This window comes from Octopus bimaculoides, chromosome 17 (assembly GCF_001194135.2).
Source record: "Octopus bimaculoides isolate UCB-OBI-ISO-001 chromosome 17, ASM119413v2, whole genome shotgun sequence".
NCBI classification, from domain to species: Eukaryota; Metazoa; Mollusca; class Cephalopoda; order Octopoda; family Octopodidae; genus Octopus; species Octopus bimaculoides.
Genome location: NC_068997.1, coordinates 38,160,215 through 38,172,371, shown reverse-complemented (window position 1 = coordinate 38,172,371; position 12,157 = coordinate 38,160,215). Strand labels below are relative to the sequence as shown.

At 37.3% G+C, this 12,157-nt stretch overlaps 1 protein-coding gene across 1 annotated transcript in view; it reads left to right on the top strand.

Annotated features, from left to right (window-relative positions):
* The window catches only part of LOC106884049 (dual 3',5'-cyclic-AMP and -GMP phosphodiesterase 11A), a 359,609-nt gene that overhangs the window by 104,513 nt on the left and 242,939 nt on the right, over positions 1–12,157 (top strand). Inside the window, exons 3-4 of the mRNA XM_052973868.1 lie at positions 7,150–7,317; positions 8,641–8,730. Of these exons, the coding sequence (XP_052829828.1) occupies positions 7,150–7,317; positions 8,641–8,730 (258 nt within the window). The remainder of the gene's footprint in view (positions 1–7,149; positions 7,318–8,640; positions 8,731–12,157) is intronic.

Here is a 12,157-nt window from a genome sequence, read left to right as displayed (position 1 = left end):
TCTTCTTCTTCTTCTTCTTCTTCTTCTTCTTCTTCTTCTTCTTCTTCTTCTTCTTCTTCTTCTTCTTCTTCTTCAGTAGTTTTATTTTTCCACGTGCTTTCACTGCACTACCAAGCACAGCTCTGTGTGCCTAGTAGTGCTATATTCTGTATGTGATATATACTTGTAAGTCCTGATGTTTTTGTTATGTATTTGTCTGGATGTTGTTTAGGAAGTGTTTCTGTTTTTAAGCTCGACATTCGAGTCGCCTCTATTTCCAGATCTTTGTATTTTGAAAGCTTCTCCGTTTCTTTTAGAGAAACATTGTCTTCTGTTGGTATTGATCAGGAAGCATTCTTTTCTTGGTGATCTCTGACACCTATATCCAGTTTATTAGCCTTGATTTCTCTATCTGTGTGTATTGGCATATCCCAGTGTATGGTTGCTTTCTGTGACCTTTTTCTGGTGTGTGCCTATATCATATTTTTTCTGTTGTTATTCGATAGTATTGGTATAGCTTCCAATGTATATAGATCCCAACTCTGTCGTGTCTGTGAATATATACCTTCTTAACCTGTACTGGGCAGCCATAGACAATATGATTTATTGTTTCTTTTCCATCAGCACATATTCTACAGTTACTTGTATTTCTTTTCATTACGTGATTCTGGTGATTTCTGATGGGAAGGCTTTGATCTCATGCTGCAATTAAAAATCCTTCAGTATCAGCTTTACGTCCTGAGCTTTTCAGCCATAGTTGGGATTTTGCTTTGTCTATTTCTTTTCTCTTTGGCTTAACCCGATATTCGCCATGAAGGGCCTTGTCTTGCTATCGTTTTATCATGATCCGTTGCTGTTCTAGATTTAGTTTGGTTTCACTTGTTTTACAGCTTCTGTTGTTTCGTCTTTTTCGTCATAATTGTTAGGTACTATGACTTCTTTAATGTGTTTGTCAACTTCCTTAAAGACTAAAAACAGTTTTTCGTTTTCTTCGTGTTTTGTGGCTATTTGTATTAGTTTTCCTTGCCTCTGAAATAGGTATTTCTGTAGTCCCATGGTGATTACTTTGTAATAGTTTTCTAGCTGTATAAGGCCTCTCTCACCTTCGATACGTTGTATATATAGCCTTTCTATGTCAGATTGTGGGTGTTGCCAAGTCGAGGAGAAAATCTGCATCGAAGTTTGCCAAAAGCTTGGCGATACCTGCTCAGAGGCCTTAGCAAAATTTTCAAAAAGTTTTCATCGTTCTCGACACCATCAAGGAGATCTGCAACTGAAACCGAGTGTCTTTTTGGTTAGCTGAAAGCAGTTTTGGCACAAACTTGGCAGACACGAGTCTCATACCCAAGTCTTCAGTGATAATGGAGTGAACTGAAACGTAACTAATCTGCAGATCCTCTGATAACTCACGGATGGTGATTCGACGATTTCCCCTCACAGCTGCATGCATATCTGCAATGTTTTTCTCAGTTCTACTGGTTGCGGTCTTCCCAGAACGTTCGTCCCTATCGACGTCTGAACCACTCGTACACTTGTGTGCGTCTCATACACTCCTCTCCAACTTTGTGTAGGCCTCTGAACAACTTTCGCTTTGATAACTTTCTCTGTCACGGTCCATGCGACGATCACACGCTACACACGTTCCTTCCAAGCTCTGCTTTAAACATCAGAGGTATGCTAGAACGTTAAAACTTAGTGCGAAAGCACAGCAGAGTCCAAGGTCAATCTGTGTCAAGTGGCTTTACTCTGCATACTTTAGTTTCGTTACTATGGCAACAGTTCGGATACTTATTGATAAGACTTCGTACGTATGTGTGTGTGTGTGTGTGTGTGTGTGTGTGTGTGATATGGAAAGATACGAGCAGGAAGGATATTCCGGAAGGCTGATGATCTGGAAATGAAGGACTGGGAATAGTGATCAGTGAGGGGGTTAGAGAATGGATGTGCAAAGAGTAACAAGCGATGGAAAGACGAGTTGCTTCGGATGTCTGAGTGAAGTCATTATTATAAAAAGACAGAGAAATGTGCTAGCTCGTCTGTAACCCAGAGTCTATACTGTGTCTGAACAACACCAGCTACTATGGTCATACACAAGGTAGTATTACTAATTTAGAACCAGAAGATACAAATACAGAATTGTACTTCTATAGCAAATAACGTGATCTGAGACCGTATGTTGAAAATGAAGCAATTAAGTTGTAGAAGGGCCATTTAGTAACAAAGTTTTTGAATTCAGTTTGAATTTTGTTTTTATTTCATGAACTGCCTGTCAAAACTTTCGCCGTATAACAGCGCCCTGATCATTGACATCTCATGAAATAAACTTAAATTTCAAGTGAATTCAAATGTTTGTGAGTGTTATTAAATAACTCTTCCACGATGAAAGTATATATATTTCAAAGTACATGTATGAATGAATAATGGAGTGATGGGGTAAACAGATGCAACTATGCTGAAAATTGTGTTTATAAAGAATACACGTATGTAATAAATAGCTCATGGAATTTCTTAAGGTAAGATTAGAGTGTGTCATCATTGGGATGAAACCGTTCTAGGAAAGTATTTAATTTGTGTGTACTATTTGCATATGTAATTGTTGTTAGGGCCCTACATTAATAGGATAAATTGATTAGATAAGTGAGATAAGCTTTTGTAAAGCTCTGAGAAGTGACTAAGTGGTAATGTAGTCTATTTAGAGATCCTTAAAATACACTTCCTAACGCTTGGCTTATTGTTTGTTCAGGAACGAAAATCATACATATTTGAGTACTTCTACATTCTGTGTGTGTGTGTGTGTGTGTGTGTGTTTGTCTGTTTGTCTGTTTGTCTGCCTGTCTCCCTCTGTCTCTGTAGCTCTTTCTCTCTCTCACTCTTTCTCATACACACACATAAACATATTTACATATCCACATATCTGCGCCCGTATAAATCTATGCTTACATGTGATTACATATATGTGTATATGTGTGTGTTTATATATATCTGAGTGTGTATATGTATATACGTATATAGGTATTAACAAGGATATGTGTACATTATGTCAGCATACATGTGTGAGTGTATATATATATATATATATATATATATATATATATATTAAAGTTAGGGTTAGGGTTAAGGTTTTAGGGGTAGGGTTAGGGTCAGGGTTTTAGGGTTAGAGTCGGGGTTTTAGGGTTAGGGTTAGGGTTGGGATTTTAGGGTTAGAGATACGGAAAAATGTGAAAAATGAAGAAATTGGAGGAGGAGGGGGGAAAATGGGATCTTTTCCCTTTGAACGGCACATCAAGAAATTATTTTTTTGTAACGAAACACTAAGCAAACGAAAATAACTCAACAAACAAAATAGGCAATTTCGGAAACGCTAAAGTAACTAAGAACTGAATTGATTAAACTATACACACGTGTCTCTCAAATGTAAATATATCAGAAATAACAGTGACATACTAAATATAAACCGCCGGAAGTTGTTGTTGAGAAACAATAGCAGTAATTTTATTCAGCTGAATACACGTCATTGATTGGTTGAACTTACCGAAATACGACAACTTTAACACGAAATAACTTTGAAAATAAAGAATTTTCTTAAAAACGCCAAGAGTAAATGATACTTTAAATGACATATTCTACCAGTATACGAAATTTGAAAGTGTTTAGTTACAAAAAATTATTTTTTCTATGTGCCGGCCAAAAGGAAAGGATCCAACAAATGTTCATACAGGATTTACTTCTTATTTTTCCTTTTTTTTTAAACTAATGTCAACCTAATGTTTATCACAGAAGTTTTTAAAAACATTTTGGAAACCTGTTCATTCAACAATTTCAAAATTTGCTTGTTTTTCCTTTCTTCCCTTAAAAGTTCAAATAAATATTTTTCTCAGTTACAGTCTTTACAAAATATATATCGACTTAACTCTTCTGTCTCACACAACGTCTTTCACTTATACAATCTTTTACGCTCGGTTGTCCCATCTCACTATAATTTTCTTTTCGTTTGTGTTTTTCATGTTGTCTCTTTTTGCTTCTATTTTCCTGCTGTTTTATGTGTTCTTGTATTTGTGTGTCTGTGTGTTCGTTTGACTATAACTCTACGTGTTTCATCTGTATGTCTATGTTTTTAGGTTTCCGTAATTCTAGGTTGCCTTGTTTTGGGTCTAAATGACTGTACTTCTAATTCCTTTGCTGGTACTTCCACTGGTAAATTTTCTCCGTTTCTCATCGTGGGTTGGGTTTCTTCCTCCATTCCTTTACTCTTCTTCAAGTCCACTGTCGTCGGTGACTTTCTTCTCTCTCGTTTCCTGGGTTTTACCTTTGCAACATTCCCATCATATTCTATTTTTTGTTTCTGCTTTTTTTCCACTACTATATCTTCCTGAGCACTTTCTTCCACCATTTCCACTGCTTCTCTAGGACATTTCCTTCTCAGGTGCCCTCTTTCACCACATCCATAGCATTTGGTGGGGGGGGGGTCTCCCCTCCACCATTATTTCCAATTTTTCACCGTTTGGTAATTCCAAAGTTTCCGCCATTTCGTGGTAATGTTTTGGGCTTACTGCACAGATTATTTCAATACCATAACCCCCAACAATTCAACTGTTGTGTTCTTCAGGTCTTCTCCATTCTTCCTCAGTTCTGAATTAAACGTTGCGGCTACTACCCATTCTGGGTCTATCGACGGTAGTATTTTTCTCACCCTGATCCTCACAATTCTTTTGCCCCCAACAGTCTAGCATCAACGTCCATTTTACTCCCGTCAACATCATGTTGCCGGATTTTCTCAAATCATCTTCTGAAAGAAAGGTTACTACTATAGTTCCGTATCTTCATCCTCTTGTAAAAAACGTTGTCTTTTCTCCCATGTTCACCACCAACATTTCCTCTATCTCTTCATGCGGCGCGTGATCTCTTCTCCGATTTTCATTCGAAAATGTTCTGAATGTTACCGTCTTGCTTTCTATTCTTCTTTTTTCCTCCTCTGGCAGGGTCATTTTTATGTTTGACCCGTCTTTTTTTACATTCTCACAATATTTAGTTATCTTCTCTTCATTCTACTCTATCTTCTCCGGCTTCAGCACCCGTGGGTCTACAGCATCTCTACCTCCAGTAACTTCTGTGTAACTCTTTATTTTTTCAATTGTTTCACTACCACCCAACAATGGCGGCTTCGCAAAAAATTTCGGCTAGATTCCTCCCAAAAAACAACAAAAATGTGGGTTGGTAGCTGAAATCTTTATTATGATCACGACTGATCGAACATAGAGATGAGGACAACACAGGACACACAATTACAAAGATCGAATGAGTTCGTCTTTATATACAAATTAATTTATCGATTATATACAAATGAGCAATATTAAATTGAACTTAAAACTGAACTTTTTTTCCTCCCATTTTTTTAAAAAGTGGGTTGGTAGATGTCGATGCCCATCTACCTTAGTAAGCATATAATAATTCAAGTGAAATACATTCACCGATTTCGAAAATAGAAATAATACATTTCTAAATCTTTCAGACAGATTTTATACAGCAGCAGCACAATAAAGTGATGGTATGTTGTCAACTTAATGTGACAGTCTTATGAAAGAGAATAATGCTCCTGCTATTTAGCCCTAGGAAACACTGTTTCCTGTTGGCCTTGACACATTTCCTGTGTCTTTATGTTTACAAAGAGGAGATAAGCACCTCCACCATACCAAAGCCAGCATCCAGAGACTAGTTTCAGAGTCATTACTCATCATCAGTCTGGAGTAGCATGCCCTGCTAGCTGTTGATGCTTATTCGCCTTTGAAAACATAAGGACACAGAAAATGTGTCAAGGCCAATAAAAACGGTGTTTCCTAGGGCTAAATAACAGTAGCATTCTTCCCTTTCATGGGACTGTCACATTAAGTTGACAAAATACCATCACTTTATTTTGCTGCTACTGTATAAATCTCTCTGAGAGATTTAGAAATGTAATATTTCTATTACACACACACACACACACACACACACACACACACACACACACACACACACACACACACACACACACACACACACACACACACACACACACACACACACACATGTATATATATATATATGTACGAGACGAGGTGAATCATAAACTCTCTGGGTTCTTATTTGTTTTCTTCCCCGCTGAAAGGAAAATCTGCTGAACATTCTATCTATGATTGTTGAAATTTAAGATCTGCAATAGTTTAAATGAAACTTAGGTTTTGTGCTGTTTTTTAAAGGTAGTGCTAATACGCTTTTTAATGATAGTGGTTATAAGTTTTTTATGTGTTTCTTCTTTTTTTTGTGTGTTTTGAAGCGGGAAATAGGTCGTACGAACACCTTCATTCTCTCATGATCCATTTCTGTTTCGAGCTGCTTGAAATCCTTTCTTTAAAACTTTTTCTTCACCATACTTTCTACATCCATATTTCCAACGTAGTTTTTATTCTTCTTTCTTTAAATTCATCGTCATATGTCTTCAAATAGATTCCTGATATTTTCTAAGCCCTTTTAAAGCATCCACCACAGATCTTTCGTCATTTGGAGTTGTTTTGCTTTGTGACTTTTCTTTTAGTTCCTTGAATGTTTTTTTTTCTTTCTTTAGCTTACTGAAGTTTCAAGTTTTAGTAATAGCTTTTCTGCAGTAATTTTCTCTTCTTTCTGTTTTATTGTGATGTTTAATTTGGGCTTGAGTTTTCATCTATCCTTGCATTAGCCATTTTCTGTTATTTCCTCAAGTTTGTAACCTTTGCTCCACAATTTACAAACTATGAGGGATACTTTCCCTGTTATTAAGTAGACGTCTTTTTTCATTAGGTGATAGTGTTGCATTCTAGCACTTTTGCTTTTTCTTTTTCTTCCTTTATCCCCCCCCCTCTCTCATACACTTTCTAACCTTTTATTCGACTTCTTCACATCTAGAGTAAGACTAAACCAACTTCTTGTGTACACGCTAAAATGTTAGAGCGAAAGCTAATAGTTATAATCAGATGAAGTGATATATTTCCATCGTTTCTACATGGACTACTTAAATAAAAATGTCATTGCTTTTCTCAGTATCCACTTTCATTTTCTATTGTTACGACCCATTTCACAATTTTCTTTTCGACCAAATTTGTTTTCTGCGTTAGAATTTTTCCCAAATTCTCGTAACTAATATTCTTTCTAATGTAGGATCCCAGATATAATGATGAAGTTGATAGAATATTAGGTTACAAAACCGAATCTCTCTTGTGTATGCCAATAAAGAATTCAGGGGACGAAATTGTTGGAATTGCGCAAATCATCAATAAACGAGGAGGCCCTGATGAAAAGAATTTATTCACCAAAGAGGACGAAAAGGTTTGTATTCCAAAACATTCTTATTTAAAAAAAAACAGAAATTGTCTTTATTATTATGAATGCAAAAACTTTTTATTTCAAATGCACTCAAACACACAGGCATACACACACTCATACGAAAACATATACCCACACATGCATGCATGAATATAAGTATGTGTGTGCGTGTGTATGAATGTATGTGTACTTGCGCGTGTGTAGATATAATGTTTATACAATAGAATACACCAGTGGTTTCAATGTGTTTCATAAATACTTAACCTTCTCACTTGTTTACATGACAACAGCTATATGGCAATATTGTTACGACAAGTGAAGAATCTCTTTAGTTCATTATAAGAAAAGAAATTTGGATAAGTATAGTAATAGTTTCAAATTTTGCCACAAGGGCAGCATTTTTTTTTGTGGGGAGGGGCTAAGTCGATTATATCGACCCCAGTGTTTCAATGGTACTTATTTGAAAGGCAAAGTCAACCTCGGTGGAATTTGGACTCAGAACGTAGCGGCGGGTGAAATACTAAGATAAGTATATCAATCTTTTCTAATATAGGCACAAGGCCTGAAATTGTGAGGTAGTGGGCTAGTCGATTACATCGACCCCGAGAGGATGTAAGGCAAAGTCGACCTCAACAGAATTTGAACCCAGACCATAAGGATGAAAGAAATGCTGTCAAGCATTTCGCCCGGCGTGCTAACGGTTCTCCCAGCTCGCCGCCTTAGATAAGTATAATAATGATACGCTAATAATACGCTAATGATACGCTAAGTGTAATAATGATGCGCTAAAAACTCCGAAGCGGCATTTTACAATGCTTTTCTGTCTACAAGACAGTAAATAACATTATTTATTTCGAAGTGCTTTTAAGCCTTCACTAAGTGAAAGAAGTTACTTTACTTAAAGAGGAAATACCAGACATTTCGAAAAGGGTTTTTCTTTTCTGATCAAAGACACTGTTCCGAACAACATAACTCTTATTTCATCACGAAAATATTATTCCAGTGTGAAAACATTTTTCTTCTCAATTATTTTTCGTTATGTAGAGTCCATAAAGGTGACAGCCTATTCAGAGATAACCTAACTTTCAGCTTGAAGATTTTAACAGAGTAAAAGTAACAGTAAAAAGATTAAAAAACAAAAGCAAAACAGAAATGATTTTATGCTATTGTTATTGTTTCCAGTTGTTGAAATCTGTCTTTTACAGCTGTAAACTCTTTTCTGCGTCACTTCATTTATTTTCTATTTATATATTTCGTATATTTAACTGAAACGAAGATCTGATGTAATCAAATATTTATATTCTCTTTAATTCTGTTTACTGCTAGCTTCTAGCAACTTACACAACATTTTGTGGAACCGCCATTCAAAATGCACAGCTATTTGACGCATGCAGTCGAGAATATGAGCGAAATAAGGTAAGTAAATGGTGTGCAACGTCAATCAATCAGTAGAATAAAAGGTGATGCAATTTTAAAATAAATCCAGCAGAACTTGTGAAAACTAGGAACAGTAAATGGATGTGATTTTTGATGAGATGGAGCATTCTAGATATTATTTAATAAATTATTTCTGGCGACGAACCAAAAGAGAGTCAAACCATTAAAATAATCTAACAGTGCATTGTACGTAGAAAATATATCAATTATAGAAACGAATAATTTCATAAATTTATAAGCTACTTAAAGTGTGACAGTCTAAACTTATTGATACAACACAAAGTCCACCATGCAGTTATATCAGCATAAAAAAGCAAGTGTCTGCTCGTGAGTTTGTGTGTGTGTGTGTGTGTGTGTGTGTGTGTGTGTGTGTGTGTGTGTGTGTGCGCGTGCGTGTGTGTGTTTGTGCGTGAGAGAGAGAAAGCGAAAGAGAGAAAGAGAGAGAGAGAAAGCGAAAGATAGAGAAACAAATAGATTGAGAAAGATACAGAAAGAAAGTATTTAGTGAACGGTCGTTTCACATTGATATGAATTGCAAATGAGTGGAAATAAAATAAAAATCGAGTCATTGCAACTCATTACGAGGACATTGTAGGTTTTTAGACACTTGTATGTCGACTACCAGAAACATAAACAGATACACATGTATCATTGATGTTGTATTTGTTTCAAACATTAAAACTACAGCCATACTGGGGCGCCGACTTGAGGAATTTTCGCCGAATGAATCAACTCTTGTACTTTTTAAAGCCTGGTACTTATTCTATCGATTTCTGTTACCGAACTGCTATGTTACTAATATGTAAACACACCAACACCGGTTGTAAAGCAGTGGGACTGAACCTGTAACTATGTGGCTGGGAAGCAAACGTCTTACCTCACAGCCACACCTGCTACGTACGTAGTATGTATGTATGTATACGTGCGTACGTACTTATATATGTATGTATACTTACGTATGTATCGAACATCATACTCAATGTATATGCCCTGTTTGTTCGCCGGTTGACTGCGATTAGATGAGGTGGAGATGACTTTCTCAAAGTTTCAGGTGTTAAAACACCTGAAACCATAGACAGGCGAGACAACATCCTTCGCTCATGAATGGGACTCTGAGTGGACCTAGCACCAGAAAATCTCTAAGCAAAGAACACATCTGGTTGCTCCTACCAAATCGCTGCCGATACAAAGTGGCAACTAATGCATCAGGTCAAATACATCAACGCACGCACACACTAGTCTCTATGTACACATACTAGGCGCACATATACAGAATAATACACCAACGAACTGATGTCGCTGTGGTAATAATTACTGATATTAGTACTATAGCTATACATGTTAAATTTACTACTGTTAATATTATTACAGCCAGTTGAAAATGGAGATTTGGAATGGAAACGAGGCTTAGAAATGGTATTTAAATGTAGCTGTTTGCTGACCAGGGAGGTTGATGACTAAAGCTACTACAGACAGATACTGTACTCTCGTTCTTAGAAGAGTAAAACCTATTCACGGCCAGTCTTTTCAGCCTCCTGTTTTAACGAAATTGGGAATTTCTACACTGCCACACACACACACACACACACACACACACACACACACGCACGCACACACTGATACTCCCATACAGTTGTTACATATGCACATGTACAAGATGCACACACCCACATAACAGGAACATACATACATGCACACACCAGATATACACGTAAATTCACTCGCAAAACAGAGATACATATGCACACACATATGTGCACGCCACGTATACACACACACACACACACACACACACACACACCAGATATGTACACACATATACTTCAAGCCACTAGCACCTCTCGATTGTCAAATGCACGCGCACACTCAGCAGATACAAACACACACTTACGCGCCCATTCATGTACACATACGCACACATGTTCGCAGCAGATACCCACATACACACTAAATACATGCAGTCACACATCTGGTGCTTTCAACGACGAACTGGTGTCACCAATATACAAACATGCATGCACACAGGCACCCACCACCTACGTACCTGGTATATGCACTCACACACGCACAGATGCACACCAGCGAACTCTTGTTCCGAGTGAACCTAGCATCTATCCCTAGACACAGTGTCACTACCACCTTATCCTAGCACACGCGGTCGTAGACATTCTAAACGGGAACTGATGTCACTGCAGATTGATAACATCATGTGGCCTGCGTGAACCTACTGCAGTTCAATACCCAAACTATATTGCATGGAGCTGAATCAAACTGTTATTAAATAATATATATATATATATATATAATTAATATAAACAGTAGTTTGCAATGTTTCACCAAAAAGGAGAATTATAATTGTCTCTAAATGTGACCAGGGTGTTAGGAAACACCTACATTGCTAGAAATAAGAACTAAACCGCTCTGATGCTGTAGTTAACGCACATGAATGAAAACATATACACCAACAGCGACCATAATCGTCCGAAAAGTGCTGATTGACAATTCTCATTACTGACGTCACTTTCGGCAATTTCCGTTGCCTCGATTGTTCGGTTTTTTCCGGACTTGCTTCGTATTTATGGTTTTATGTTTAGTATTTATGTTTTCATCATCCAAATTATTGGATCAGTAAAAAGGAGAATTATAATTGTCACTAAATGTGACTAGATTGTTAGGAAACACGTACATTGCTAGAAATAAGAACTAAACCGCTCTAATACTCTAGTTAACTCACATGAATTCATGCTTCAAAAGTTAAACTGAAGCATGGCAAAAGGATGAACTGAAAACTCAAACACCAGACATAGACTTACTCTTTCCTCCTCAGGTATCGTACAAATATCATTACAATTAACGATAGTATTATTCACCGTAAAGCTGCCGTGAATAATGAGTGAACGTAGAGGACAATGACAAAAACAAACACGACACAGGCAGGGTGTGCAAATAGAAATACTCTTTTATTTGTTTCAGTCATTTGACTGCGGCCATGCTGGAGCACCGCCTTTAGTCGAGCGAATCGACCCCGGGACTTATTCTTTGTAAGCCTATAGTACTTATTCTATCGGTCTCTTTTGCCGAACCGCTAGGTGAGGGGACATAAACACACCAGCATCGGTTGTCAAGCAATGCTAGGGGGACAAACACAGACACACAAACACACACACAGATACACACATATATATACATATATACGACGGGCTTCTTTCAGTTTCCGTCTACCAAATCCACTCACAAGGCTTTGGTCGACCCGAGGCTATAGTAGAAAACACTTGCCCAAGGTGCAACACAGTGGGACTGAACCCGGAACCATGTGGTTGGTAAGGAAGCTACTTACTACACAGCCACTCCTGCGCCTAATGTACAAAATATATATACTACATTAAAACAAGATAGAGGACGTGCG